This window comes from Carlito syrichta, unplaced genomic scaffold (genome assembly GCF_000164805.1).
Source record: "Carlito syrichta isolate Samal-C Ts95f unplaced genomic scaffold, Tarsius_syrichta-2.0.1 Scaffold315639, whole genome shotgun sequence".
NCBI lineage: Eukaryota > Metazoa > Chordata > Mammalia > Primates > Tarsiidae > Carlito > Carlito syrichta.
The window spans coordinates 813,665-841,509 of record NW_007259735.1 but is presented as its reverse complement, the minus strand read 5'-3'; the positions used below and the strand labels follow the sequence as shown (position 1 = coordinate 841,509).

General features: G+C 44.6%; 2 protein-coding genes across 6 annotated transcripts in view; one reads left to right on the top strand and one right to left on the bottom strand.

Moving 5' to 3' along the window:
- Positions 1-15,914, top strand: part of AUNIP (aurora kinase A and ninein interacting protein) — a 28,241-nt gene extending 12,327 nt beyond the window's left edge. Inside the window, exons 2-4 of the mRNA XM_008073073.2 lie at positions 9,496-9,637; positions 11,493-12,311; positions 15,871-15,914. Coding sequence (XP_008071264.1) covers positions 9,496-9,637; positions 11,493-12,311; positions 15,871-15,914 — 1,005 coding nt within the window. The remainder of the gene's footprint in view (positions 1-9,495; positions 9,638-11,492; positions 12,312-15,870) is intronic.
- MTFR1L (mitochondrial fission regulator 1 like) overlaps positions 171-27,845 on the bottom strand; it is a 36,237-nt gene continuing 8,562 nt past the window's right edge. For 2 of the 5 annotated variants that reach the window (XM_021706484.1, XM_021706483.1), the window contains 6 exons: positions 25,581-25,678; positions 24,988-25,092; positions 21,059-21,168; positions 20,614-20,825; positions 18,840-19,161; positions 15,080-16,103 (listed from right to left, as the gene is read on the bottom strand). In XM_021706484.1, the coding sequence (XP_021562159.1) occupies positions 15,998-16,103; positions 18,840-19,161; positions 20,614-20,825; positions 21,059-21,168; positions 24,988-25,092; positions 25,581-25,604 (879 nt within the window). In that variant the 5' untranslated portion in view covers positions 25,605-25,678 and the 3' untranslated portion in view covers positions 15,080-15,997. Of the gene's footprint in view, positions 187-10,027; positions 10,035-15,079; positions 16,104-18,839; positions 19,162-20,613; positions 20,826-21,058; positions 21,169-24,987; positions 25,093-25,580; positions 25,702-27,845 lie in introns of those variants that run through there. The other 3 variants (XM_021706485.1, XM_008073074.2, XM_008073075.1) reach the window with 3 other exon arrangements.

Genomic DNA, 27,845 nt, shown 5'->3' with positions numbered 1-27,845 from the left:
TATGTAGAGATGAAGTCTCGCTGCCCAGGCGGGTCTCGAACTCGTGGGCTCAGGCAATCCACTCACCTCAGCCTCCCAAAGGCACGGGATTACAGGCTGAGCCACCGAGCCTGGCTTGATGTTTTTTAAATTATGACTTTAGTCCAGTTATCTGCAGCTGTCAGTGTCTCTTCCCTTTTAGAGGCCCTTTGGGTTTTCAGATCTGATTACATTTTGGAGTCAGAAATTGGTACCTCAGTAGGTAGAGTATATATGAAAATTAAGAAAATATATCTTGAAATAGTATTTGGAAATTGGGAGCATAGGTATAGTGTAGGCTGATTGTACTCATATACATCAGTATTTCTATTAAAGTGAACACTTTCCAAGGGAATTTTTCAGGACTTGTTCCATAGTGGGGATTCTTCCTTTTTGTAGTGAATTTCAGTTGAGGCACTTTCTTTCCTTTCTACGTGAGCACAGTACTGTTTTGTCTTTTATGGGACTATCATCTCTGTTATTGAGAGGGCCACATGTGGCCATTGCTATAATGGAGGTAGTTAAAATAAGGGACAGTTTAAACAGATCATCAGTAAATAGTCCTTATAAGGACAAAATGGATGCTAAGTGAGTAAAACACTATACTACAATGACCTGACATAGATGACATCCTTTAAGTGAAAAAAATCTCATTAGCAGGGAGTACCCTTTTATGAGACTCAGTAATGCTAGTGGGTGTAGTCATATCAGATCTCCAATTTAGGAGTTGTGATAGAAGAAATTTATTTTTTCTTTTCTCCTTGTTGAGTTTTCTTTCATTAGGTCTAGATGAAAAACCAGTGCCAGATGGTTCTAGAGAAGATTCTTGCAGTAATTTTCTGTTGTTTGATTACTGGAGGAAAACTTTCACAAACCTCAGTGGGTGTACCTTCCCATCCCATCTGTGTTCTAGACTTTATGTGTGATAGCAATTATAGTGACAGGAGCTCATCTTAGCTTTGAGCACAGTACTAGAAAAAAGCCTTAGTGTTTTCCAGCAGCTTTGTTGATGTACTGAAAATCTAACAAGCAGACATATATAAAATGAAAGCAGGAATCTGTCCTTCGTGCATGTCACCCTTCTTCCTAAAATATTTATTGAATTGAGTACTTGTGTGTTTTAAACTATATTAAGTTCTATAGAGGATAGAAAAAAAAGTTTGTGAATCAAATGTTGATCCCAGGATTTTGCAGGGTGATAAATCTTGAGATACCAAGTGATAAATGGTCAGTTCAGAAGAGGAAGAGACCACACATGGGTGTGGGGATCAAGAATACGTGGGAGAGGCTGGGCTCGGTGGCTCAGCCTGTAATCCCAGCGCTTTGCGAGGCCGAGGTGAGTGGATTGCCTGAGCCCGCGGGTTCGAGACCTGCCTGGGCAACTTGGCGAGACCTCATCTCTACAAGAGATCAAAAACAAGCCGGGCTTGGTAGGGCGCGCCTGTAGTTCCAGCTACTTGGAAGGCTGAGGCGGAAGGATCGCCGGAGCCCAGCAGGCGAGACTGCGGTGGCCCGAAGCGGCCGCTGCACTCCAGTCTGGGTGACAGAGTGAGACTCCAACTCAAAAAAAAAGAATACGTGGGAGTAAGCTAAAGAATATGTAGCATTTCAGGGCTGGGTGTGATAAAGGCCCTTCTGTGTGAGACACAGACATGAGGAAGATGGAGGCCATGAATAGGGACTGGTATGTAGCTGAATATCATGTTATAAGATGCAGGGAGGGTTTTTTGTCATAGAGAAAAAGGTAGACTGGGATCATCAATGTATGCAGTCTGAGTCACCACTCTATGCTACTGGTAGTAGAGAAACTATTGACAGTTTTGAGCAAGATGATGTGATCACAGCTGTACTTTAAGAAGATTAATCTAAGCTGGATGCGGTGGCTCTTGCCTATAATCCTAGCACTTTGGAAGGCCAAGATGGAGAGATTTGCCTGAGCTCAAGGGTTTGAGACCAGCCTGGGCAACTTGGCAAGATCTAATCTCTACAATAAATTAAAAAATTAGCTGGGCTTGGTGGCACATGCCTGTAGTTCCAGCTACTTGGAAGGCTGAAGCGGAAGGACCACCTGAGCCCAGCAGGTTGAGGCTGCAGTAGCCATGAGCATACCACTGCACTCCAGTCTGGGCAACAGAGTGAGACTCCAACTAAAAAAAAAAAAATTTAATCTAGAAGTTATGTATATGATCAATGGAAATATATGTGAATGGAGGCCTGACCAACTTAGAGACTGCTGGCATAGATAGGACCAGGCAAAAGTTTATGAGATTCTGAACTAAGGTAGTGTGTTTTTAACTCTGCCGGTTTGGAGTTTTGAAGTAATACTTTGTTACTCATTCAACAGAGCTGACTTATGTTGTTGGCATATTCAATGATAAGAATCTTGACAATTTTTCTTAAGACTCCTTAAACAAACCTCTCTTAGGGCATGCTTATTAGGTAGCATCATCCTTTCATCCTCATGCCTCAGCCGTGATGAGGCATTACAATACTAACTGGAAAGATTTTCACCTAAATGTCATCAAATTAATGCTGTGAGAGACTAAAAAGGAAACGAGACCTTGGCAATGATGCTGTCAGTGACTCTCAAAGTGAGAAGAGAATGAGTATGGCTCTGGGAAGCATAAAAGAAGAGGAAGCATGGCCAAAAGAAAGAATACTTCCATGTTTTCAAGCTGTGTCAATGTGTGTGGAAAATGAGACTTCATATATAAATTCAAGACCAGAGTGACTTATGAAAAAAGGAAATTGGGTCAAATTATATACTAGACTTGAAGACCACAATGAATCATAAAAAAAGGAATTATATTGGTTTGAAACAAAGCTTTAAGACAACCTTGTTGATAAATTATGAGAAGAGATAAAGATAAAATGAAAGCGAAACTGAACTTAAATGCTGTGGAACCTTGAGAACATTTTCTAATAGTGAAGGGGCTTACACATATGATCCCAAATCTGTTTTGACAGTGGAGTTGTGGAGCATAAGAAAGGGTCACACTTTTGGAGTGAGTTTCAGGCCCTGCCCACCCCCCCACCCCTTCCTACTCCTGCCATACACACAAAAATTACTCACTCTGTAAGAACACATCCCCAGGGATCCTTGTGATGGCAAAACTTGATGGGACCATGAATGTGATATACCAAGGGACTAGATATTTGGAGGGAATGTGTTTCTTGAAGTTAGGATCTCTTGGGGCATTCTTATAGGATAAGAATTGTTAATACCTAGTCTATGGCTTAGCAAGGGGTTTGGTCCTGTAAGAAACCTAGGCCTATTAGTCAGGCTTTCTTATACAAGCATACCTTGGAGCTGCTGCAGGTTCAGTGAATAAAAATGAAGTGAATGTTGCAATAAAGTTAGTCATGCCATTTTTTTTGTTTCCCCATGCATATAAAAGTTGTGTTCATGCTGCACTATAGTCTATTAAATGTGCAATAGCATATGTTTTTAAAAAACAATGCACATACCTCCATTAAAAAATAATTTTTAGAGACATGGTCTTGCTCTGTTGTCCAGGCTGGAGTGCAGTGGTATTATCATAGCTCATTGCAGCCTTAGACATTGGGCTCAAGCAATCCTCCTGCCTCAGCCTCCTAAGTAGCTAAGACTACAGGTGCATACTGTCATACCTGGCTAATTAAACACATTTTATTTATTTATTTTTGTAGGGACGAGGTCTTGCTACGTTGCCCAGGCTGGTCTCAAACTCCTGGCTTTAAGCAGTCTTCTTGCTTTGGCCTTCGAAAGTGCTGGGATTACAGGTGTGAGCCACCATGCTTGGCCAAAATATAATTTTTTTGCTAAAAAATGCTAATGATCATCTGAACCCTTAGTAAGTTATAATTTTTTTTGCTGGAGGAGGATCTTGTCTCAATGTGATAGCTGCTGACTGATCAGGTTGCTGAAGGTCACGATGGCTATGGCAATTTCTTTTCTTTTTTTTTTTTTTAGAATTGGAGTCTCATTCTGCCGCCCAGGCTGTAGGGTAGTGGCATACTCACAGCCACCCCAGCATTGACCTGCTAGGCTCTGGCAGTCCTTCCACCTCAGCCTTCCAAGTAGCGGGGACTACAGGCATATATTACATGCCCAGTTAATTTTTTATTTATCATAGAGATGAAGTCTCACCACGTTGCCTGGGCTGGTCTCGAACCCGTGGGCTCAGGCAGTCCTTTTGTCTCGGCCTCCTAAAATGCTGGGATTACAGGCTTGAGCCACTGTGCCCGGCTGGCAATTTCTTAAAATAAGACAGCAATGAAGTTTTCTTTTTCTTTCTTTCTTTCTTTCTTTTTTTTTTTGAGTCAAGACTCTTACTCTGTTGCCCAGGCTGGAGCACAGTGGCACAGTCACAGTTACTGCAGCCTCAATGTGCTAGGCTCAGGTGATCTTCCACCTCAGCCTTCCAAGTAGCCAGAACTACAGGTGCATGTCACCATACCGGCTAATTTTTTAAATTTATTGTAGAGGTGAGGTCTTGCCAAGTTGCCTAGACTGGTCTCAAACCCCTGGGCTCAGACAATCCTCTTGCATCTGCCTCCCAGAGTGTTGGGATTACAGGCTTGAGCCACTGCGCCCGGCCAGCAATTTCTTAAATTAAGACAGCAATGAAGTTTTTTTGCTTTTTTGGTTTTTTGAGTCAGAGTCTCACTCTGTCACCCAGGTTGGAGTGCAGTGGCACACTGCTCATGGTCACCACAGCCTCGACCTGCTGGGCGCAGGTGATCTTTCTGCCTCAGCCTTCCAAGTAACTGGAACTACAGGCATGCGCCACCATGCCTAGCTAGTTTTTTGATCTATTGTAGAGATGAGGTCTTGCCAAGTTGCCCGAGCTGATCTTGAACCCGTAGATATTATTGTGTTTCCAGGTATAGGGAGCCTCAAGGCAAAGGGAGACAGTCAAGGGAATGGCCAGTCAGTGGAGCAGTCAAAACACATATAACATTTATCAATTAAGTTTGCCATCATATATGGATGTAGTTCATGGCACCCTAAAACAATTACAATAGTAACATCAAAGACCAGATATTACAGATATTATAATAATATTGAAAAAGTTTAAAATATTGCAAGAATTACCAAAATGTGACAGACAACACAAGCTACTGGAAAAATGGTGTAGGTATATTTGCTCAATGCAGGGTTGCCACAAACCTTCAATTCGTAAAAAAACAATATCTGCAAAGCATAGTAAAGCAAAGCACAGTAGAATGAAGTATACCTGTACTGTATAAAGCACACATAGAAGCTGCTTTTATTTTCCTTTGTTTTGAGGTAGGGACTTTGTATCTGAGTCTCACTCAGTCTTAACAACCCGCCAATTTAAACATAGATCCTTGAAGCCATGGTTTTCTAAGACAGCTGTAACTGGGACAATATCACTTCTGACATCACTCTGACCTAAGGAAGGAACATCCCTTAGCTCCTACTAACTTGGTAACTTGGTAAATTTGGTAATTCATTAACCTGGTAAAAAGCTTTACTCTCAGATATTCTGCTAGTTGAGGTCTTACTGTTTTCTGATGATCTAGTTTTGGAAATCATATAGTGTTTGTTACTTCTGTCATACTTTATTGGTCAAGGTAGTTACAAAGTTCTTTCCAAGTTTAAGGTGAAATAATATGGACTTCATCACTTGGTGGGAAGAGTGTCATGGTCACATAAGAACATGTGAAATGGGAGATCTTGTATTGGTTATCTTTGAAAAAATATGTTAGAGTTGTTTGTAGTTTTTATCAAATTTGGAAAATGTTTTGGCTGTTATGTCTTCAAATATATTTTCTGTCCCTGTCCACCTTGCTTTTTGAGACTGTAATTATATGTATTAATATGTTTTATATCTCACAGATTATTAAGAGTTTGTTTATTCCTTTTCAGTTCGTTTATTCCTTTTCTGCATCATTTTGTGTAATTGATGTTGCTGTGTTTTCAGGTTTACTGTTATTTTTTTCTATACTCTCTAATCTGTTAAACTCATCCAGTTAATTTTTTATCTTTCTCTCATTATGTTTATGTTTTCCTCTACATCTTTTTTTTTCTTTCTTTTCTTTTTTTTTTTTCGTTGGAATCTCACTCTGTCGCCCAGACTGGAGTGCAGTGGCTGCTCTCGGCCACCGCAGCCTCGACCTGCTGGGCTCCGGCAATCCTTCCGCCTCAGCCTTCCAAGTAGCCGGAACTACAGGCATGCGCTACTGCGCCCGGATGATTTTTTGATTTATTGTACAGATGAGGTCTCACTGCCCAGGTGGGTCTCGAACCCGCGGGCTCAGGCAATCCACTCACCTCAGCCTCCTAAAGGCGCGGGATTACAGGCTGACCCACAGAGCCCGGCTTCCTCTACATCTTTAAGCATATTTATAGTAGCTATTCAAGTTAGCAATGACCTTATCTGCTAATTCTCTTATCCATGACATTTCTAGGTCTATTAACAGATTCTCCCCACCTCAATTATAGATATTTTCCTACTTCTTCACATATCTAGTAATGTTTTAATTGCATGCTAGACATCATGAGTACTATATTGTTAAGTGTCTGGATATTGTTGTCTTTAAGAATACTGAAGCCGGGCTCTGTGGCTCAGCCTATAATCCCGCCTTTGGGAGGCTGAGGTGAGTGGATTGCTTGAGTTCATGGGTTCGAGACCTGCCTGGGCAGCGAGACCTCATCTCTACAATAAATTTAAAAAAAAAAATCAGCTGGGCTGGTAGCGCGTGCCTGTAGTTCCGGCTACTCGGAAGGCTGAGGCGGAAGGATCGCCAGAGCCCAGCAGTTAGAAGTTCGAGGCTGCGGTGGCCAGAAGTGGCCACTGCACGCCAGTCTGGGCGACAGAGTGAGACTCCAACTCAAAAAAAAAAAAAGAATACTGAAATTTGTTTTGGGAGGTAGTTACTTGCTAGTCAGCTTGATACTTTCAAAGCTTGCTTTTAAGCTTTGTTAAGGCAGGTTTGTAAGTTTTTGCTGTAAGGTTAGTTTAGCTCTGCAACTAAAGGATGATTCTTCTTAGAGCTCTACTGAGTGCCCGTGGTATTCAAGGTAATCTCTCGATCTGGCTGTTGGGAAGCCAGATGTCTCCAACGTTGTGTGAGTTCTGGGAGTTGGTCAACTTGCAAAGCCATTGTGCATTTTGTTTGCCTGGTCTTGTGAGGTTTCACCTAACACATGTGTGGCTTCGTATTTATTAGTAGACTGATGGGATCTCTGTGCAGAGGTGTCCCTTTTGGAAGTCTTTCTTTGCACTGCAAATTCCAGCCACCTTAGCGTCCCCAAATTCCAATCTCAGTCAACTCAATTAATCAAGACTGCACTGCTGTGTTTGGGTATACATTGTGATCTGGAAAGTAGTTCTGGGCAGAAAGCTAGAGTGATCACAGGGCTCACCTCATTTGTTTCCCTTTTCTCAGGCATCACAGTTCTGTACTATTGTCTGACTGTTTAAAATCAACCTTTTCATGTATCTTTGATCCAGTTTTCTAGTTATGCATGGTGGAAGAGAAAGTTCTGTATCAGTACTACAACAAGTCGAAGTATGAATTTTACATCCAGGACTTATTTCTTCTATTTTTTTTTTCTGAGTTGGAGTCTCACTCTGTCGCCCAGGCTGGAGTGCAGTGGCATGCTCACAGCCACCCCAGCATCGACCCACTGGGCTCTGGTGATCCTTCCTCCTCAGCCTTCCAGGTAGCCGGAACTACAGATGCATGCTACCACTCCCAGCTAATTTTTTGATTTATTGTAGAGAAGAGGTCTCGCCAAGTTGTCTGGGCTGATCTCAAGCCCTCGGGCTCAGGCATTCTGCTTGCCTCAGCCTCACAAAGTACTAGGATTACATGCTGAGCCACTAAGCCTGGTGCTTTTTTCTTCTTTTAACTGCTTAAAGTACAACTTGGTTTCCAAATGTAAAAATGAAATGAAGTCAGCTTTGAGCTACAATTAATAATTTGGAGGCGGGCCGTGGAGGCTCATGGACCTGTAATCACAGCACTTTGAGAGGTGGAGGCAAGAGGATTGCCTGAACCCAGAGGTTCGAGACCTGCCTGGGCCACTTGGCAAGACTTCATCTCTACAATGAAAAAAAATTAATAATAATGTGGGTTTCAGGCCTACGTCCAACTTGCTGCATGAATACTGGCAAATCTCATTCCTTCTTTAGGCAGTCACAGCCAAATTGATTTGAATATAATCCTATTCTACTTCTCAGGCATTCCATAACAAGCAAATGGAAGTAAAAACACATCACACTAAATAAGGATGAGGTTATGTTTATAGTTAGTTGACAGAATTCACTTCCCAAACCTTTATTGCCTGTTTTCCAGTTCCAGTTTTCTGTTTTATACTCTAAAGTATAAAAGGGCCTGAGATGAAAGTTGTGATGAGATTGGTACTGTTTCATTGCTGTTCCTCTTGATCAGGAGTCCTCAAACTTTTAAAACAGGGGGCCAGTTCACTGTCCCTCAGACCGTTGGAGGGGCGGACTATAGTTAAAAAAAAAAACTATGAACAAATTCCTATGCACACCGCACATATCTTATTTTGAAGTGAAAAAACAAACGGGAACAAATACAATATTTAAAATGAAGAACAAGTAAAGTTAAATCAACAAACTTACCAGTATTTCAACAGGAACTATGGGCCTGCTTTTGGCTAATGAGATGGTCAATGTCTTGTTCCATATTTGTCACTGCTAGTCGTAAGACTGAGAGGAGGAGTCGAGAGACAGAGAAGGAGGGGAGTCGGAGAGTCCGACGCACATTCCACAATGCGCACTGCGGCCCGGACCAGTCGGCTGCTAGGCAGGACAGGCAGCGGTGGCAAAAACACCCAGTGGGCCGGATAAATGTCCTCGGCGGGCCACGTGTGGCCCGCGGGCTGTAGTTTGAGGACCCCTGCTCTTGATAATAGCCAACTGTTATGGATGCTTTTTGTATGCCAGGAACTGTGTAAGCCTTTTATATTAATAAGTTTACTAAATTTTCATAACTGCTGTAAGAGATAGGTACTATTATTGTCCCCACTTCACACATGAGAATGAGAGAGATTAAGCAATTTGCAGAAGGCCACACAACTAAGTGACAGTGGTAGAATTGGAGTTGATTCGGAAGCCCTGCTCTTAGCCACTATGTGACTACTTAAAAACTATTGAAAATGTATCAACGTAGACTCATTAATTATCCTTAAATATAATGGAAAGGACTTCACCTCTGGGATCCCTTTAACAAATCCTGTTTGTTTAGTCAGCCTGATTTCCTTGGGGAAGCAGAAAGATTGGGCTGTAGTTGGAATACATGATTCTTGAGAAAACAAACACCATCAAGATGGCTGGAAATGGAAGGTGGTGTCCAGCACGAACTACCTTGAATAAGCTATAAGTGGAGACCAAAGGGTCCAGTCCAAGAGGGTCACTGGTGTATACTGAATCTTTCCTGTCTGGCAGCCCTTTTCATATTAATAGACTCTGTTATTGTTTTTCTTCCCCTTCTCAGAAACATTTAATCAATCCAGGCACCAAAATGCTAACCCTCTTTCCTGGAGAAAGAAAGGCTAATGTTTCTTTCACACAAAGAAGAACTCCACCTACAGGTGCTCAGCAAAGAAGCATTGCTTCCTTCTTCACCTTACAGCCAGGTATGGTGACCCATTGGGGAATACTTCATTATCCAGGGAGCAAAAAAGGAGTGTGTTCATTTTTCCATAGTGGAACATTTATGAAAAATGGTGAAACCAATGCATTGTGTTAAACTTAGCTGATCTATTAGAAGAGGTTATAAAACATAAGGAATCATTGCTTTTTTTTTAAGCAATATATTTGTGCTTTTACAAACATACTTTTCTGGTTGTTTTGCTGAGCTTAATATTAAGTATTTATATTCACTGACAGAGCAGTGAGGAAAAGCATACTAAGGAGTTGGGGATCCACAGGAAAGCTGACCTTCCATTAGTAGTTAATATAAATATCTTGGGTTGGCCACAATGAGTAATTTGTGTCAGGTTAATTGATAATTGATATTTCTGTACAAAGCTTCTCAGATTAGACAAAGGTTTCAAGGATGCTTTTTCTTAGAAAAGTTGGCATAAAGTTGGCTTATGTCATATCCTTTGGTAGTTCTTTGCTTGCACATCCCTGTTCTGTGAGGGAGCAGCTGCCTTAAAGGAGGCTAGGCCTTCCAGAGCAGGGTTCCTGAAAGGTGTTGGGAGGAGTACTCTAACTCTTGGTGTGATTCTCAGGATTGCTTTGCATAAGCCTTCAAAATACACCCTCACTCCTCCAAATAAAAACTTAAAACACTCTTTTGCTTTATGTAACAAGGGTGGGTTTTTTTCAAAAACACTTTTTCTACTTACAAATTCTGGCATATTTTGTAGTCTGTATTGGATTCTTAGGCATAAGTTGAGAATTCTCACAAAATAGTTCTTGCCGTACAATTCCTCTGGAGAAGGAAAGAGGAAATCCATTATTCTGCTTTGTTTGTCGTTGTATCTCAGTATAATTTGGGAAGAGTTAGAAATCCATGCCATTCATCCTTATTTTAAAGCAGAACAGGATCCACTCCATGCCTGATAAAATAGGCTGGACACTAGTAGTTGTTTTACTGCTGTCCTTCTTATTGATTGACTTAGCATCCTAATTGTGTCTTCATCTCTCCCTTTCCAATGAAATGCCTGGGGAGCAGGGAACCTACGTTATTCACACTGTCACCAAGTTTCTTGGAGTTGGATGGTTAATGTGATCTTTGAGACCTTACAAAACAGATATGTTGAGCAAGTTTCTTTAAGGATAGCATCCAGGAGAATATATTTGGCCAGGATCACTATTTAGTAGAAACTGCATTAAATAAAAAAAGCAAAACTGATGTGCCTATGTTAACCATACCCCACAAATGAAAACTCTGCTGGTAAAATAGGCTTTGGTTTGATTGTGCCATGTTTTACTTCATTAGGTAGGTCATGGGAAGCATCCATATATTTGAATATACGATCTGTGTTTTAGAAAGAGGAATCAGGAGGGAATAGCAAGATTGAAAGAAGAAAGATCAGCTACAAAGTTATAAGAATCTAAGTAAGAGCCAGGCTCGGTGGCTCAGCCTGTAATCCCAGCACTTTGGGAGGCTGAGGTGAGTGGATTGCCTGAGTTCACGGGTTCGTGACCTGCCTGGGCAACTTGGTGAGACCTCATCTCTACAATAAAATAAAAAATTAGCTGGGCGTGGTAGCGTGCGCCTGTAGTTCCAGCTACTCGGAAGGCTGAGGTGGAAGGATCGCCGGAGCCCAGCAGGTCGAGGCTGTGGTAGCCAGGAGCGGCCACTGCACTCCAGTCTGGGTGACAGAGTGAGACTCCAACTCAAAAAAAAAAAAAAAAAAGAATCTAAGTAAGACCCATGCACTAGGTAGTAATAGAAACTTATATTAATTTCAGAAAAAGCCAACTAAACCTGGTCATGGCAATTTTCCTGCAGAACAATATTTTTTCATCTTTTACTAGGAAAGACAAATGGTGGTGACCAGAAGCGTGTTTCATCTCATACAGAAAGTCAGATCAACAAAGAGTCCAAGAAAGATGCAACCCAGCTAGACCATTTAATCCAAGGCTTGAGGGGTGGTTGCATAGCTCCCCCTTTAGCCACTTCAACCCCGGCAGACATCCAGGAAGATGGACTTTCCCCTCAATTCCTCCAGACTTCTGACCACCACAGAATGGAAACCCCACTTTTTACTGTGCTGTCTTTGCCCCAGCCTGATAACCAAGACTGTGTGGGAGAGAGTAATACCTCTCTAGCTTTTTCCTTCACCCAGGACTTGGAAAGTTCTTGTTTGCTGGACCAAGAGGAAAGGAGGGTTTCTGCCAGGAAAAGAGAATGGCTTCATGGATCCAAGAAGAACTATCAGGGCATGGACAGATACAGCAAATCACCTGGGGACAAATGCTGTCAGCCTTTGGACAAGACTAAATTGGAGAGGAAGATGTCTGCCAAAGAAAACAGGCAGGCCCCTGTCCTCCTTCAAACTTGTGGGGCATCCCGGAGTGGAGAAAACACAGAATCAGTGAAACAAAGCCATTGTCCTGCTTCTGTGTTTTCCTGGGACAGTGAAAAGAATGACAAGGACTCCTGGAGTCAGCTTTTCACTGAAGATTCTCAGGGCCAGCAGGTTATTGCCCACAACACTAGAGCTCCTTTCCAAGATGTAACCAATGGCTGGAATCAGGGCTTAGGGCCATTTCCTAATAGCCCTTGGGCTCAGTGCCAGGATAAGCTGACTCAAAGTCTTCAGACTGATTTGCTCTTTACCCAGGACTCTGAAGGTAATCAAGTTATCAGGCACTAATTCTAACTTTTCTGATGAGGGTTTGTTTCTGACAAACCTTGAAAGGGCAGAGATGTAGGAAAATATTTTAGTTGGGGGTGAGGGTATAGTGAGTTTGTTTAGGTGGGAAGGAGGCATGGGATGAAGCTGTTGTCATTATCGAGCATTTTCTCTGTGTCAGTAAAGCAGGCAGTGCCTGAGGCAGTGTGAGGGCATCATGGCTTTCCCTCAGGAAGGTGATTGGTGAATTCCCTGAATGAATCTATGATGATCCCTGAGGAGGCAGGGTGGGATACACCAGAGTCTTTTATTCAGCCTGCAGAGCCACCTCTGCTCTTTCAGATGCCTGCCTGGGACCTTGCTTTTTTTTTTCTTTTCCCCCATTTTAAAGACCATTAGGGGAAATGTGTTGAATTTTGCTTTGTATCTGCAGTTCTTCATACAGTACTTAGTAAATAGTAAGAGCTCAACCAATATGTTTTGGATGAATGAACTCTTATTCCCTCTAGCCATCACCATCATCTCCCCGGTGCTTCTGTTTTCAGCTCCAGTGTTCCAATCCCATATATCCCAGCATTATTTACTCCTCTCAAATATAAGTTGGTAAGGTCATGTTCTTGTTCTTCCTCTAGCCAAAGACTTCGAGTTCCCAGCACACATATATATAGTTTGGGGGAACTTCCCCTCACCCCAGCGACTAGTCTTACACCCTAGAGTGTGAATTAGTTAACATGACCACAGTATAAATTACTTCATATTCTGGCACCATTGCATTCATGGGTAAAGTTGCAAGAAAAATGGTAGAACTGAAATGATTGGCCAACTTAACTGTGGGTATTTTTTCCAAATAAATCAAAAGGATACCTAGGATTTAGTGCCAGGCGTACTAAATAACAGGGTTCGTGGAAAGTTTAGGTAGCAGCAGAAGCAGATTTGTGGCCAACTGGATTCTAGACTGCTGAAGCCATCCTGCTCTTATTTTTATTTTTAAAATTTTTAATTTTAAAGATGTGGGGTACAATTCAGGGTTAGGCATACAAATGTTCATTATGTAGGTACTCTTGTTGATGAGGTATGCCCCCTACACTTTAACCCACTATCCAGTGTGAACCCAGATAGGGTACAGTAACAAATACCTGTAACTCTTGTTTTTTTAATAACATTCATGTGATATTACCCTGAGAAATGATTGCTGGATTAACTTCATTAAGCTATTTTCTTCCTTCTCTTTATTTTAAAATTCTGGGCCACGTGTGGTGGCTCACTCCTATAATCTCAGCACTTTGGGAGGCCTAGATGAGAAGCTGGAGTTCAAGACCTGCCTGGGCAACATGGTGTGACCTCATCTGTACAATAAATAAAAAACATTAGCTGGGCATGGTGGCTCATGCCTGTAGTCCCAGGTACTTGGAAGACTGAGACATAAGTAGCACTTAAGCCCAGCAGGCCAAGGCTGCGGTAGCCATGATTGTGCCACTGTACTCCAGCTTGGGCAACAGAGCGAGACTCTGACTCAAAAAATAAATTTCTGGTAACATTTTTCCTTTTGCTTTTAGTTTTCATCAGTGAGCCCAAATCTTCTCTAGTCATACACTTCCAGGTGTGCTAGAAGGTTGCTTCAGTATTACTTTTGAAAAAGAAAGTATTCAACATCCTAAGCAATTTGTTTGATTGTTGGGATCTTGTTTCTCATGGATGTGTGTTCCTTTAATCTCTGGCTGTAATCTTACTCACTCAATCTAAGCTTGGGGAAATTATTCCTGGCACTTTTTTGAGTGATTAGGCAAATCTCCCCACAAACCAGTTGTACAGGAGTAGGGGATACAGAGATAGGTAGAATGGTGACAGTTTTATTATTTTATTTTTGTGGTAACTGTACAGCATTTTAAAGTTATATGCTCTTTGTTTAAATATCCGCATAAAAAATCCTGAACAAACTAGATGTGACTATGTTACTCTTTTCCCACAAGGTGGGAGAAAGAATCCCCGTTTTAAAAATATGAATCCAAGTAAATGTTTACAAAGTGGCTCTGGTGGTAATTAAAACATTACCAATTTTATTTTTGAAAAAGCAACATTTCAGTAGGTGCTGTCATCACCCTGGGTCCAATCTGGAGTCTAGTTTGACCTGTTTTTTACCCAAGGCATTATCCTTTGTTGTGTGGTAACTAAATGACTTAGACTGGGTGGCAAACTTGTAAGAAATAAGATGAAACTGCCTTTTTTTAAAAAAATTTAAATTCTACTTTCTATTTCATCTCTCAGGTCATTTTCCTGGAGGAACTCCTTTTAAGAGTATAGGGGCCTGGGTGTGGTAGCTCATGCCTGCAGTCCCAGCACTTTGGGAGGCCAAAACAGGAGGACTGCTTGAGTCCAGGAGTTTGAGAACACCCTGGGCAACATAGCATGACTGCCTCTACAAAAACATTACAAGTTTAGCTGGGCATGATCTTGTATACCTGTAGTCTTAGCTACTTGAGAGGATTGCTTGACTCCAGGACTCTGAGGTTGCAGTATACTATGATTGTGCCACTGCACTCTAGATGGATGACAGAGTGAGACCTTGTCTTTAAAAAAAAAAAAAGTGGAGGATCTCTACAGAAAGGGGGAAGAAACCCCCTAGGGACATTTTCGCTTATAAGGGCAGGACCTTATAATGAAAGGGGAAACCAGAAGCCTGTTTTAAAAATGTCCAGAAATTTAACAGGAATCCTATACCCCTGAGGGGTACTAGGTAATCGCAACTCAAGAGATGGACACAGAAAATGCATTCTCTCTCCAAATCCTTCCTTTAATGTCAGGTAGTGCTTCAACCCAAACACACACAGTATATATACCATAGAGAAAGGGACCTGAGGGCATCTGAGTCATGCATGGTGTGGTAGATACAAACCTTGGCCCAACCCAAAGAAGCAATCAAAAGGCCTGGAAGAAAGATAGTAAGCTCTTTCCCCCTCCCCATTTCTCTTTCCTACTGGACTTGAACTAAAGTCCATGGAAGAGAAAGTTTTTAATCAGTGGAACTGATGAGGCCCCAGGGCCTTGGAGGGTAGATTTGGTTGTTCAGTATTATAAAATATGGTTTTAAAAAAAACCCAACAGCCCAGGCCTCCCAGCAGCAGCTCAAGTATCGGCTGGTTCAGGGGCCTGGCCTCTACATCTAGACAGGGAAGTGGGGAGGGGGTGATTGCTGGGCACTGGTATAGGTTTATGATGGAGCAGCATAAGATTTTTCCCTGCCCTGTGAACATGTACACAAACATTTATAGTCCCTTCCCCTCGGCCCTGCTGCAAGGAAGCTGCTGAGAGTAAGTGACAGCTGAGCACAAAGTGTCTGGTGAGACCAATTATGGGGTCTAATGCAGTGAAGTAAGTCATTCATTTAAGACCTGTTTTCACACAGGGCAAAGAAAAACCAGAAACTTCTATCTTACCCTTTAAACTGAGGTACTCCATTCTATACAATTACCTATAACAAATGTCTCAGCTCAAATCACAGGTGTTAGCTTCTGCTAGGGTTTCAAGTCTATGAAACATATAATCCATTCTTCTTTTAGTTCAAGCTCTAGCTTGTCAGCAAGACTTGCAGATTTGTCATTGAGAGGCAGAAACACCTGTAGTGAGGAAGGCAGCTATTGAAGGTATTCCTGGAACATGAGACTGAGTTTGCAGAGCTGAGTGTTGTCAGTTTCCTTTTCTACTGATATCTTCTTCTTTCAGCGCAAACTTCCTCCTTAGGACCTCAGAGATAAGCACAGCAGGGTCTTCCTCCTTCAGTAAACTCCGGTTCCTGGAGATACAATAATAGCTTATATTTACTGAGTACTTACTCTGTCCTGGGCAGTATTCTGTGTCTTTGCATATATTATCTCATTGAAGCCTCTCAACAATCTTATGAGGTAGGTGATATTACAGCTTCTTTTTAAAGATGAGGAAAATGAAGCACAGAAAGTTTATAAAGTTGCCAAAGTCTCTAGTCAGCAAGTAAACGGCGAATCCAGAATTCAAAACCAAACTAGCCAGTACCAGATCTCATCTCTTGGCTAGAACGCTTTACTATTTCCTGAAGTGGCTATAAGGTGTGGGCAAAGTAAAGGACTATCAATCTATGAGAGTTGGCTTCCAGTGGCTAAGCTTCTGCTCCTACCTTCTGGCCCCATGTTTCCTTTTTTTTTTTTTTGAGTTGGAGTCTCACTCTGTTGCCCAGACTGGAATGCAGTGGCACGCTCCCGGCCACCGCAGCCGCGACCTGCTGGGCTCCGGTGATCCTTCCACCTCAGCCTTCCAAGTAGCTGGAACTACAGGCGCCTGGCTAATTTTTTGACTTATTGTAGAGATGAGGTCTCGTCAAGTTGCCCAGGTAGGTCTCGAACCCACGGGCTCAAGCAATCCACTCAACCTCGGTCTCCCAAAGCATGGGATTACAGGCTGAGCCACCAAGCCTGGCCCCCATGTTTTCTTAATAGCATTTCCCTAAGTAGGTCAGCAGAAGAAGTGACTGATGATTCTTGGCTATTCTGACTCTTTTTTTTTTTTTTTTTTTTTTGAGTTGGAGTCTCACTCTGTTGCCCAGACTGGAGTGCAGTGGCTGTTCCCGGCCACCGTAGCCTCACCTGCTGGGCTCCGGCGATCCTTCTGCCTCAGCCTTCCGAGTAGCCGGAATTACAGGCATGCGCTACTATGCCCGGCTGATTTTTTTCATTTATTGTAGAGATGAGGTCTTGCTGCCCAGGCAGGTCTCGAACCCGCGGGCTCAGGCAATCCACTCATCTCAGCCTCCCAAATGTGCGGGATTACAGGCTGAGCCACTGAGCCCGGCTTCTATTCTGACTCTTAATAGATCTGGGGGAAACATGTGCTGAGGATTTCTTAGAGCTCCATCTCTCCCCCTCAAGGGAACCAAGAGATTTTTTATAAGAGATCCAGAATTATAGTAAATCATTCACATTGTAAGAGCCTCATGGAAACAAAACCAACTCCAGATTGAAGTAGCCTCAAATTATCTGGATACACCATATGAGAGGATCCCAGATACATGGAAAATAGTTGCTTGCATGCTAGTGAACTTATATACATACATGCTCATGAAAGTGTTTCACTGGTCATTGGGCTAGATATAGGGGCCAAGACTGACTATTAAATCTTGAAGCAAAAGCAAGTAAATGATTTTGGTTGGTCACATTTCTGAACCTTTGCTGACTGGAATACTTTTCCACTCTTAGTCATCAACCCAGCTCCTTCTGGTTGGAGGATACAAATGAGAGGAGGGGGTTGGCAATATGAGTCTTGGATCTAATTTGTCCCAAGAGGCGAGTAAGAAAAAGTTTGAGAGCCAATCTATAAAACAGTGATCAGAAGAAAAAAGTTCAGGGAAGACCAAAAGCAGTATTATAACAATTGATATGGGGGATATGGGAGACCAAAGAACTGCGAGTCACCAAAGAGCCACAGATCCATATGACCATCCTGGCAAGAGCCAGAGAAAAGAAGGTAAGAGTGGCTTCCCTAAACAGGTCAAATGCCAGGAAGCAATGAGGGAATCCCTTAATCTGGTCTAGTTTTCAGAGAGAAATGGGTCCCAGGAGACACAAAGGGAACCTTGCACGGGGTAACTTTCCCTTTCACAGGAACTTTATCAGTTCAGGAGACAGGGCTCACTTCCCAGTCCCCAGAATAGTTTTTTGGTTTTTTTAAAATTTGTATTAACAAATACAGCCGTACAACTTGGGCACTTGCCATCAAGGTCTGGATCTCAAGCTTAAATGCCTAAGAACCTGCATTTGAACAAGCACCTCTGGTGAGTCCCGTGCAGCTGTTCAAACCACACTTGGAGAAACACTGTGCAACTGGGTAAGTCCCTGACACTTCTCTGCCAGCTGAGTTTTTCAAGGTAGGTATTCCCCTAATTCCCTCATACTCCAGAAAAACCTAGAGCTCTGCTCCTTAGGGATTCTGCTTTAGTAAGTTTAACATGTGTTTTTAACAATCTGAGCAATTCTAATGGGCAGCTAGGTTTAGGAACTATGAATCTCAAAAAGCCTTGTTCTCAAATCCTTGAATTTACAGGGTTGGTTTGCATAATGGACCACTGTATTCTAGAGCAGAAATCCCCAACTTTATGAAATTTTCCTTTCACCAATTCTCCTTTCTACCAATCTGATATACCAAAGCATATGTCATACAAGCCCCAACATTGAAGGGTAGTACATGGGAACACTGTCACTAGCAATATGAGAACTGAAGCAGTAAAGCTACCCGAGGACAGTAGTTGGATTATATGAGGCTTCTGGTAAAATCTCTATTAATCTAACATTTGGTTGGGGTGATCTAACCCAACACATGTAGTGTTGCTCTTTCCTCAAACTGGGGACCCAGACACTAGCAAGCAAGTAGTCAGAAAGCATGTGAACAGAAGTAACATATGGCTACTACTAAGAACTTACTATCTAAGTATGTTGTACTAGATCACTGGCCACAGGCAACTCAAAGAGTAAACAGATCACCAGAGTTCCTCATAAATACTTACAGATCTTGGCTCTGTTTCATCCGGTGAAAGTCCTTCAGGATACCCATCATGTCTGCAAAGCTGCTGGCCTTGGACAGAGAGATGCAGTCATCCTCTTCAGACGAGCTGCAGGTAGCTTTGTGTTCTGGTTTGCAACATTCAGGGCTGGCAGAACAAAGCAGGGGGACTGATGGAAGCTCAGGGACCTCTACCTCTGTCTCTTCGGTGATGTCACTAATGACAAAGGAAGTTGTAGAGTGGAATGAGGATCCAAAACAAGGTAAGGGAGAAGAGACATTTGAACTTCCTGGAGATAAGAAATCTGGCGTTAATGAAGCCGAGGCTGAAAGAGAAAACAACAGGCATGGATGGACATTGAGGCTAGAACACAGCAGCAATATCTACCCACAGCACTGCCTACTGAACATTTCCTGGGCTGACACCATGACATTCTGGGAGAGCCACAGTGGTATCTGTAGCCAGTATAGGGTCTTTCCACTTATACTTCTCACTCAGGGGCTCAGGAAGATGTAGCACTGGGCTCTTCCAATGTTTCTAGGAGGGCAGGAAAACCCAGCCCATAAAGGCCTTGGTTCTTTTATTTGAGTTAGAGTTTCAATCTGTCACCCAGGCTGGAGTGCCTGCTCACAGCCACCCAGCGTCAACTGGCTGGGCTCAGGCGATCCTTTCGCCTCAGGTTTCCATGTTGCTGGAACTACAGGTCCACGCTACCATGCCTGGCTAATTTTTTGATTTATTGTAGAGTTGAGCTCTCGTCAAGCTGCCAGGCTGTTCTTGAACCCGTGGGCTAAGGCAGTCCCCTCACCTCAGCCTCCCAAAGTACTGGGATTACAGGCTTGAGCCACCGTACCCAGCCGCCTTAGTTCTAAAAAGCTCCCATTCCACAGTAGGCTATGGAGTGACAGCCCTGTCTTAAGTCAAAGCAACAGTGACTGAGACAAGGTATGAATTTGTCCTTTTTTCTAATCGGGCTACTGCTTTTGACTTTGCTCCTTTGAATCTTGCTATATGTTAACTAAAAGATATATTCTGAGCAAAACTAAAATGGTGACAGTCCTCCCAAGTTTCCCAGATTTCAGTGGAGAATTCATTTTCTACATTGCTAAAGAACACTTTTCAATTTTTCATAAAACTACTTCTGCTTGTCTCTTAGATGACAAAAAAGTATCCAGGACTATAAATGGGAAATTTCAGTGTAATTCTTCCACAGAACTCCATGTGAGGTGATTACATGAAGATTTCAAAGAACACCATGATTTTCATGTGTTCTACCAACTAGTAAGTTGGGGAGCTATAACTCTGAGTCAACGCAGAGTGAAAACAATGGAAGGAATATGAGGATAAACCCTGAGCATCTTGGGAGTGATCTGCCTGTTGGATGTCCAGTCTCTGATCAAGGCAGATGCCCATCCATTTCCAGAAAGCTGGAGGGATGGAAAGGTGATCTCTGGTAGAAACGATAAGGAAAGGGGTACTTCTCATACTGAAAAGGAAAGCCACTGTGGGCTTATAGAAGATAGAATCTTAAAGACACTTGGAAGAGGGTGTTGGTTTTTGTGGCTAAGGGAGGAGATTTTGTTCCTAACTAAACTATTCAGTTCCAAATGGTGGCAGAAACCATCTAAGAGGTACTATAGGCTAGCCAGGCTTCAGGACAACCCCTAAGCCTAAGTACCCTGAACCAAGAACCACCATTTTCCTTATCCCTATTCTGCCTAAAAGCCAGGGGAGAAGACAGCCTGCTATACCCTGGCCCTGGCTCAGGGGCTCCTACCTGCATCACCTGCCACTATCTTGGCAATCTGGCTACGCAGGTGGCTCAGCTCATCCTGCAGCTCAGTGGTGCGGCTTAGGGCTGGCAGGGCTGGCTTCTTCAGGGCCAGAAGCCTCTCCTCAGACCCACGTAGGTTGGGCACTGAGGCATTGCGCTGCATGACAATCAGAGGGCTGGGTTTCCAAGTGTGCCTCAGAGGGCGTGTATCACTCCTGGATCAGAGAAAGACAAGTATGTCAGTCAAAGACCGCTGGCCTCTGTACCCCTTCTAAAATTCCTTCCCCCACTCAGACAAGAGTAGCACAGTCAGGTTCTGCTTCCCTCCCGGCCTACAGTTCTCGTTCCTATTGACCTCAGTCTCTCACAAGCACCCTCTTTGCTGCCTGCTACCTCTTCTGGGAAGAAGCTTCCCATTCCCTAGCAGCCTAGCCACTGCCTCAGCTACCTGACCCGGGCATACGTCTCCTCTTCATCTGCAGCGATCCAGGCGATGTCAGCCAGGGTAGGGACTGGGGGCACATCTCTCAAACACAGGTCAGAGATGTTGGGCAGGGTCTATGGGGAAGCAAAATTTATCAACATTTACTGACACCATGACAAGCCAATTAGAAACTTCACAGTACATAAGAGGGGCACCTGATCCAGCAATAGTGTCAGGAATGCTTCCTAGAAGGGGCAGAAGGGCTGCAACCAGATTGAATAAGAGGCCAGATACATGATTCTGTGGGATTACAAATAGTTCAGCGTCTTCAGTGGGACTGACTTGAGTCACCTTTTAATAGAGATGGCTACTCTCTAAAACCATCATGCCCTCTGGTGAAAATACAGGTGCAAGGTCATCAATAACCTGTTAGCATCAGGAAATTTTTCCTGATAAGCTATTTATATCACCTTTATAGCTAATTGGGACCTACATTGTTACAGCAATGTTTTTACCTGATAATTTGAGTATATTTAATTTAAATAAAACGTAATGATTATGCAGAAGGAACCATAATAGGATTTCTTAAAATAACCCCTCAACCCAAATGAACAACAACCAAGGAACAGAGATGTTGAGAAACTATGTTAAGTGAAAAAAGGAGGATTCAATCACATGTTGACTGATTACAATAAAGTAAAAAACATACATCTAGAAAAAGAAAGGAGGCTGGGCATGGTGCTCACACTTGTAATCCCAGCACTTTGAGGCTAAGGCAAGAGGATTGCTTGAGCCCAGGAGTTCAAGACCAGCCTAGGCAATATGGTGAGACCTTGTCTCTACAATAAATAAAAAAATTAGCCAGGCATGGTGGAACACGCCTGTAGTCCCAGCTACCTGGAAGGCTGAGGCAGGATCACCTGAGCCAGCAGGTCAAGGCTGCAGTGACTGAGCATGCCACTACACTCTAGCCCGGGAAACAGAGTGAGACTCTGACTCAAAAAAAAAAAAAAAGAAAGAAAGCCGAGATCGGTGGCTCAGCCTGTAATCCCGCACCTTTGGGAGGCTGAGGAGAGTGGATTGCCTGAGCCCGTGGGTTCAAGACTCGCCTGGGCAACTTAGCGAGACCTCATCTCTACAATAAGTCAAAAATTAGCCAGGTGTGGTAGTGTGCACCCGTAGTTCCAGCTACTTGGAAGGCTGAGGCGGAAGGATCGCCGGAGCCCAGCAGGTCGAGGCTGCGGTGGCTGGGAGCGGCCACTGCACTCCAGTCTGGGCGACAGAGTGAGACTCCAACTCAAAAAAAGAAAGAAAAAGAAAGCCGGGCTCGGTGGCTCAGCCTGTAATCCCACGCCTTTGGGAGGCTGAGGTGAGTGGATTGCCTGAGCCCACGGGTTCGAGACCCACGTAGGCAACTTGGCGAGACCTCATCTCTACAATAAATTTAAAAATCAGCCGGGTGTGGTAGCGCGCGCCTGTAGTTCCAGCTACTTGGAAGGCTGAGGCGGAAGGATCGCCGGAGCCCAGCAGGTCGAGGCTGCGGTGGCCAGGAGCGGCCACTGCACTCCAGTCTGGGCGACAGAGCGAGACTCCAACTCAAAAAAAAGAAAAAGAATAGGCCTGGTGCAGTGATCTGCATTTTAGAAGGCCGAGGCAAAAGGATTGCTTGAGTCTAGGAGTTCAAGACCAGCCTAGGCAACATACTGAGACCTTGTCTCTACAAAACGTAAAAAAATAAGCCAGTCACGATAGAGTGTGCCTATAGTTCCAGCTATTCAGGAGGCTAAGGCAGAAGGATCGCTTGAGCCCAGGAGGTTGAGGCTGAGGTGAACCACGATCTTGTCACTACACTCCAGCCTGGGTGACTCAAGAAGAAAAAAAAAGGAACTACATTGAGACATTAATAGTTACTGTGTCATGACTATGTGATTATAGGTAATTTATTTTCTTCTTTTATAATTTAGTATTTTTATATGGTTAAATTTAAAAAATAAATGAGCCAGGCATGGTAGCAAGTGCTTGTAGTCCCAGCTACTCAGGAAGCTAAGGCAGAAGGATCACCTGAGCCCAGTAAGTTGAGAATGCAATGAACCATGATCATGCCTCTGCCCTCCAGCCTGTGTGACAGAGTGACCCACTCAAAATAAGATAAAAATCAGTATCGTTCCTCAAATAATATTTAAGGTAATGTAGAAATAATTAACATATACACACCTACACAAGAGTTAAAGTCAACTCTTCCTGCTACAGATTGTGTGGCAGATATATCAGAGGTTAACGTCCACATTTGCTTTTCAAAATAGAGACAAGGTCTTGCCATGTTGTACAAGCTAGTCTCGAACTCCTGGGCTCAAGCCATCTTCTTGCCTTAGCCTCCCAAAGTGTTGGGATTGCAGGTGTCAGCCACCATGCCTAGCCAGCTCCCGCATTTAGATGGGGAACCTGCAACTTAAAGGAGTTAAGTGATTTCAAGATCACTTCCAGTAAGCCAGGAGCTATCACTGTAATGGACCATTTAAGGGAAACCTCCTTTTGCTTTCCTAGATTAGCTGTCCGTGTTCCTTTGCTCTTAGCAATTAAATGAGTTAACACATATAAAGTACTTACCACAGTGCCTGACACACAGTATGTGCTCTGTAAATGTTAGCTAGTATTACTAATACTACTCACACATATTACTGCTCTGTGGGAGCTTGTGCTCAATTGTCTCTACCCAGCCTCTAGCCAAAGGACTGGAGAGCCTGTAGGCAAGTGGGGGGCAACCTCCATGGAGTCAGTCACATTCTTTTTCCTGACGTTTCTGAGGCAGCTAGGACTACATCCTGCCCAAGCCCTTTAAGCAATGCTGGATCATGGGGCAGCTTTTCCCAGCCCCCAAATGCACATACCTCCAACTACATTCCCAACTCTAATATCAACCCTGACTCATTGAACTCCAGATCCGTTCCTACACAGACTTTGCAGTTTAGCATCTTATAGACAAATTCAGTTTCTTTATTTCTGTTTCTACCTGGGCCCACGCCCTTTCATGCACATATCTGTCTTCTCTATAGACAGCAGAAGTATGTATTTTGTGTTGCAGTTCCCCAAATGCACACACTTTAACCATTTAGCCTGGAGCTGGTGCTTAACCATTAGTTCCTAGAGGGAAGTAGCTAGGACTAATAAATGCTACTTAGCCACCACAGAAGGGGGTCTCCGAGACCTGGGCCAGGGAGGAATCTCTGCTGCAGTGGGTGCTAAAGGATCCTTAGAAACAGAGGTAAGACAAGTAGCTCAGTAAAGGAGTACCCAGGTTGGCCAGAAGGATGAGGCTGAGGAATTATGGCCTCAGAGAAACACTGATAACTGTGGAGCCAGGCATAGTGGCCCGTGCCTGTAATTCTAACTACTTGGGAGGCTCTGGCAGGAGGACTGCTTGAGCCAGGAGTTTGAGACCAGCGTGGGCAACACAGTGAGACTCTCTAAAAAAAAATTTAAAAAATAAATGAAAATAGTAGCTAAGTGACTAACTCTTAGGGCTGGTGAAGAAAAGCAGAGCTTAACCAGTCACAACACTCAGTATCCCACATGGAGAGCTGCCAGGTTGCAGCCAAATACCATAGCACAGACAGAACTAGTCTGGAGATTTAGTTCAGTAAGGGCCTTTGGCTTGCTCTGATAAACTGGATGGCTGGAGCCTGATGAAATTGGAGTCACAGAGGCAACAATGCATGATTATTAACTTACAAGCAAACTGAAAGTCTGATTGTTGTAGTCACAGGTTTGTGTGCAGTCAGAAAGGCAAAGGGACCAGGATCCATTATAAGCACCTAAAAAACATTTCTTGACAAAACGAAAAAGTGACCAGGAAACCACCTGCCTTGGCAATGTCAAGGGCTCTCAGGCACAGAAGCAGTACTGTCCTCTCTCTCTCTGAGCCTCTACTTTCCTTGCCCTTCTAGCATACTCACCTCAAAGGATGCCCGGGGACACGGCTTCAGGGGTAGGTTGGTCCCGATTCTTCTTACTACGCTTCGAGCAGCCCCATGAGGCTTGTTTTGCCAGATTGGAATGGTCTAGAACAAAGAGAGACAGGGACAGCCACAACCTCAGAGACAGTGAGACCAACTACTGTCCCTGTCCTCTCCTCTCTAGCAAGGAGACTGAATTCCCCAGTCCTAGGGATAGGGCACTCTGGGTGTACGTCAAGTCTCAATTATGAGTGAGTGTAGGTTCTCCAGTTGGCAGCCTTCACATTGGCCAGCCACCCAAGTGGACATCCGCTGCTGCTAAGACAGTGTTGGGAGGGCCAGTGAAGGGGTGAGGAAGAAACTATGTATAGAGCTTGTCCAGGCTTTCCTCCCCTCCCTCTGTACGGAAAGGCAGAATCAAACTACACTGGCTCCTGAAGTGCCCCAAGATCACAGCTTGTTCTTCCAGGGTGGGGTGGGGGGTGGCTTTGTTCTAATTCCAGACCTCTGGAGACTCTCCGAACCTCATGTAGTACTTCAGATGCAGTGCTCAACCTTCCCTACCACCCCCCTGCCCTAGGAACACCCCTTACCACATTGGCTTCCATTCCCGACATTTCAACTGGGAGAACAAGGTGGCCACAGGGCAGCTCGGAGAGGCGGGAGACGTGACTCCTTCATATCAGGCCATCTAGAGGAACTCCGTTTCCCTTCCTGCAAAACAGTCCCCACAGTGGGGACTCAATGGTCACCACACAAGCCCCACAAAACCAGCCATGAGTAACAACAAGGCTTCTCTGATGTTTCACAGGGGAGAAAACTAGCCTAAGAGACTGCCCTCACCCAACACTGGGTGAGCTTGGCAAACATGGGAAGCCTTCCTAGGCCCTGATGTTTCCTGAGGCAAAACTTCTAAAGATGTAAATTGAACTCTTTGGTAGCTGCAAAAGTCACTGGAGAGCCAAACTATAGGTACTATCCAACCCCAGGATTCATTCTTTAAGATGAGATGAAAACCACAACATGTATGCTACTCCCATGTGGCAAGGGGTGGAGGGGAAGATCAGAGAGAACAAACAGCCAGCTTTTGCCAATCTCAGTCTCCCAGGCTATGAAGAAAGGAAGTCAAAATGTTATCCTGGCTCAGCCACCTACTGGCTTTGTAGTCTTAGGCAAGTCACTTAACTTTCCTGAATACTCCATTTGTAAAAGGGGCAAGAAAAGTTACCACTCTAGGTTGCCTTAAGGATCAATGAGTGAAATGAGGGATTTTTAAATGCTTAGTGAACTGTTATGACACAGATGGGTGCAGCAACTCCTGACTATTCACAGCTGCCCTTGCATGGTGAGCAGATGCTATCAGGGAGCTCATTCATTCCTTTGTTCATCAAACACCAATACCCACTTGTGCCAGGCCTACAGGGGCTATGGAAGGAGTAAGACACAATTATCCTCTCACAGAACTCTTGGTCCAGCAGAGACACAGGACATGAATACATTCTTCTAGAAAAGGCTGAGTGTTACTACTTAAAAGAGGCACACTAGGCAGGTGGCCAGATGAGTGCAGTGCTCTGGCCCTAAGGCCCTGTGGTGAGCTCAGAGAAGTAGAAAGGGAAGTAAAAACAGCAGCAGGAGTACAGGTGCAGCAGCCCAGGAAGGTGAGGGATATGTAAAGAAGAGCAGAGTATGACAAGGCTACAAAAGAGAATCAAGTCAAAGGCTAGGGATGCCTGGATGAGAAGTACCGGGGAGCCTGGGACAGGCTCCAGCAGGACCCGGACTGGACTGACAGCAGCTCTTTCTGGAGGGGCCCTCTTCCACCCTTGGGAGAAGAGGTGTCACTCACTTTATGACACTCTGGGAAAGAAAGCTGGAGAGAGGAAGGGATCATTTGGTGGCCACACCAGGAGAAAGCACTTAAAGTCTGGCCCAGGTCCCACTGCCTCCTGCATGGGCTCCATTCAAGCCTTTTATCCAGATCCCTCTGTGCTAAATGTCAGTGCCAGCCACAAGTTCCACGTAGAGGTGCTTCCCTGGGTTTCTCACTTTAGGCATTTCGGCCGCTTCCTCTCCGACCTTGTCTTCAGGGACTCAGCGGGGCCTGACCCTCACTCAACAGCCAGGGGAGCTTCCCGAAACACACTGCTCATCACATCGCTCAAATGCTTACGACTGGCTCGCCAGAGTCCGTGGCCTGGCCTGCAGGGCCTCGTCTTTCTCTGCCCTCTCCAGACCACACGCCCCCAGCGCCGGGGCTCCGCCCCCCAAACCGGCTTCCCACCTCGGGGCCCTTGTCCACAATCTTCCCCCGGTCTGAGACGCCAGCATCCCTCCACCAAGCTCATTCTCAACCACTCCTCAGAGCTCAGCTCAAGCATCACCCCTTCCCTGTAGGTCAGGTCCCCTCCTGTGCGCCCCGCGCTCCCGGCCTTTCCTCCGGAGTGCTATCGCGAGAGGAGCTGGATCGCGGGGAGACCAGCGGCCCGCCTGGAGGGCCGGGGCTGCCCTGCGCACAGCGCGGCGACCTCCCAGGATCCGGCGAACACTTGAGCAAGCGCTGAATCAAAAATGAAGAGGGAACCCCCTCAAGTGTCACTGGCTGGGGGGAGGCTCTTCCCCGGGTCGCTGGCAGCTCGGGTCGGTTCCTGCCACCCCCGCGCTCCCACAGCCCCCCGCGAACGGCTGTCATGGTCTGTTGACACGCGCGTCCCTTGGGAGATGGAGCGCCTACGGAGCAGGGCTTCCGCTGTCCAGGAGGACCCCCGGGGGCCCGGACAACTGCGCCGGGGGAGGCCGCTGCGGGGACATGGCCCGGGACGCGCCTCCTCCCCCGCCACAGCCGACCTCCCCGGGGCCAA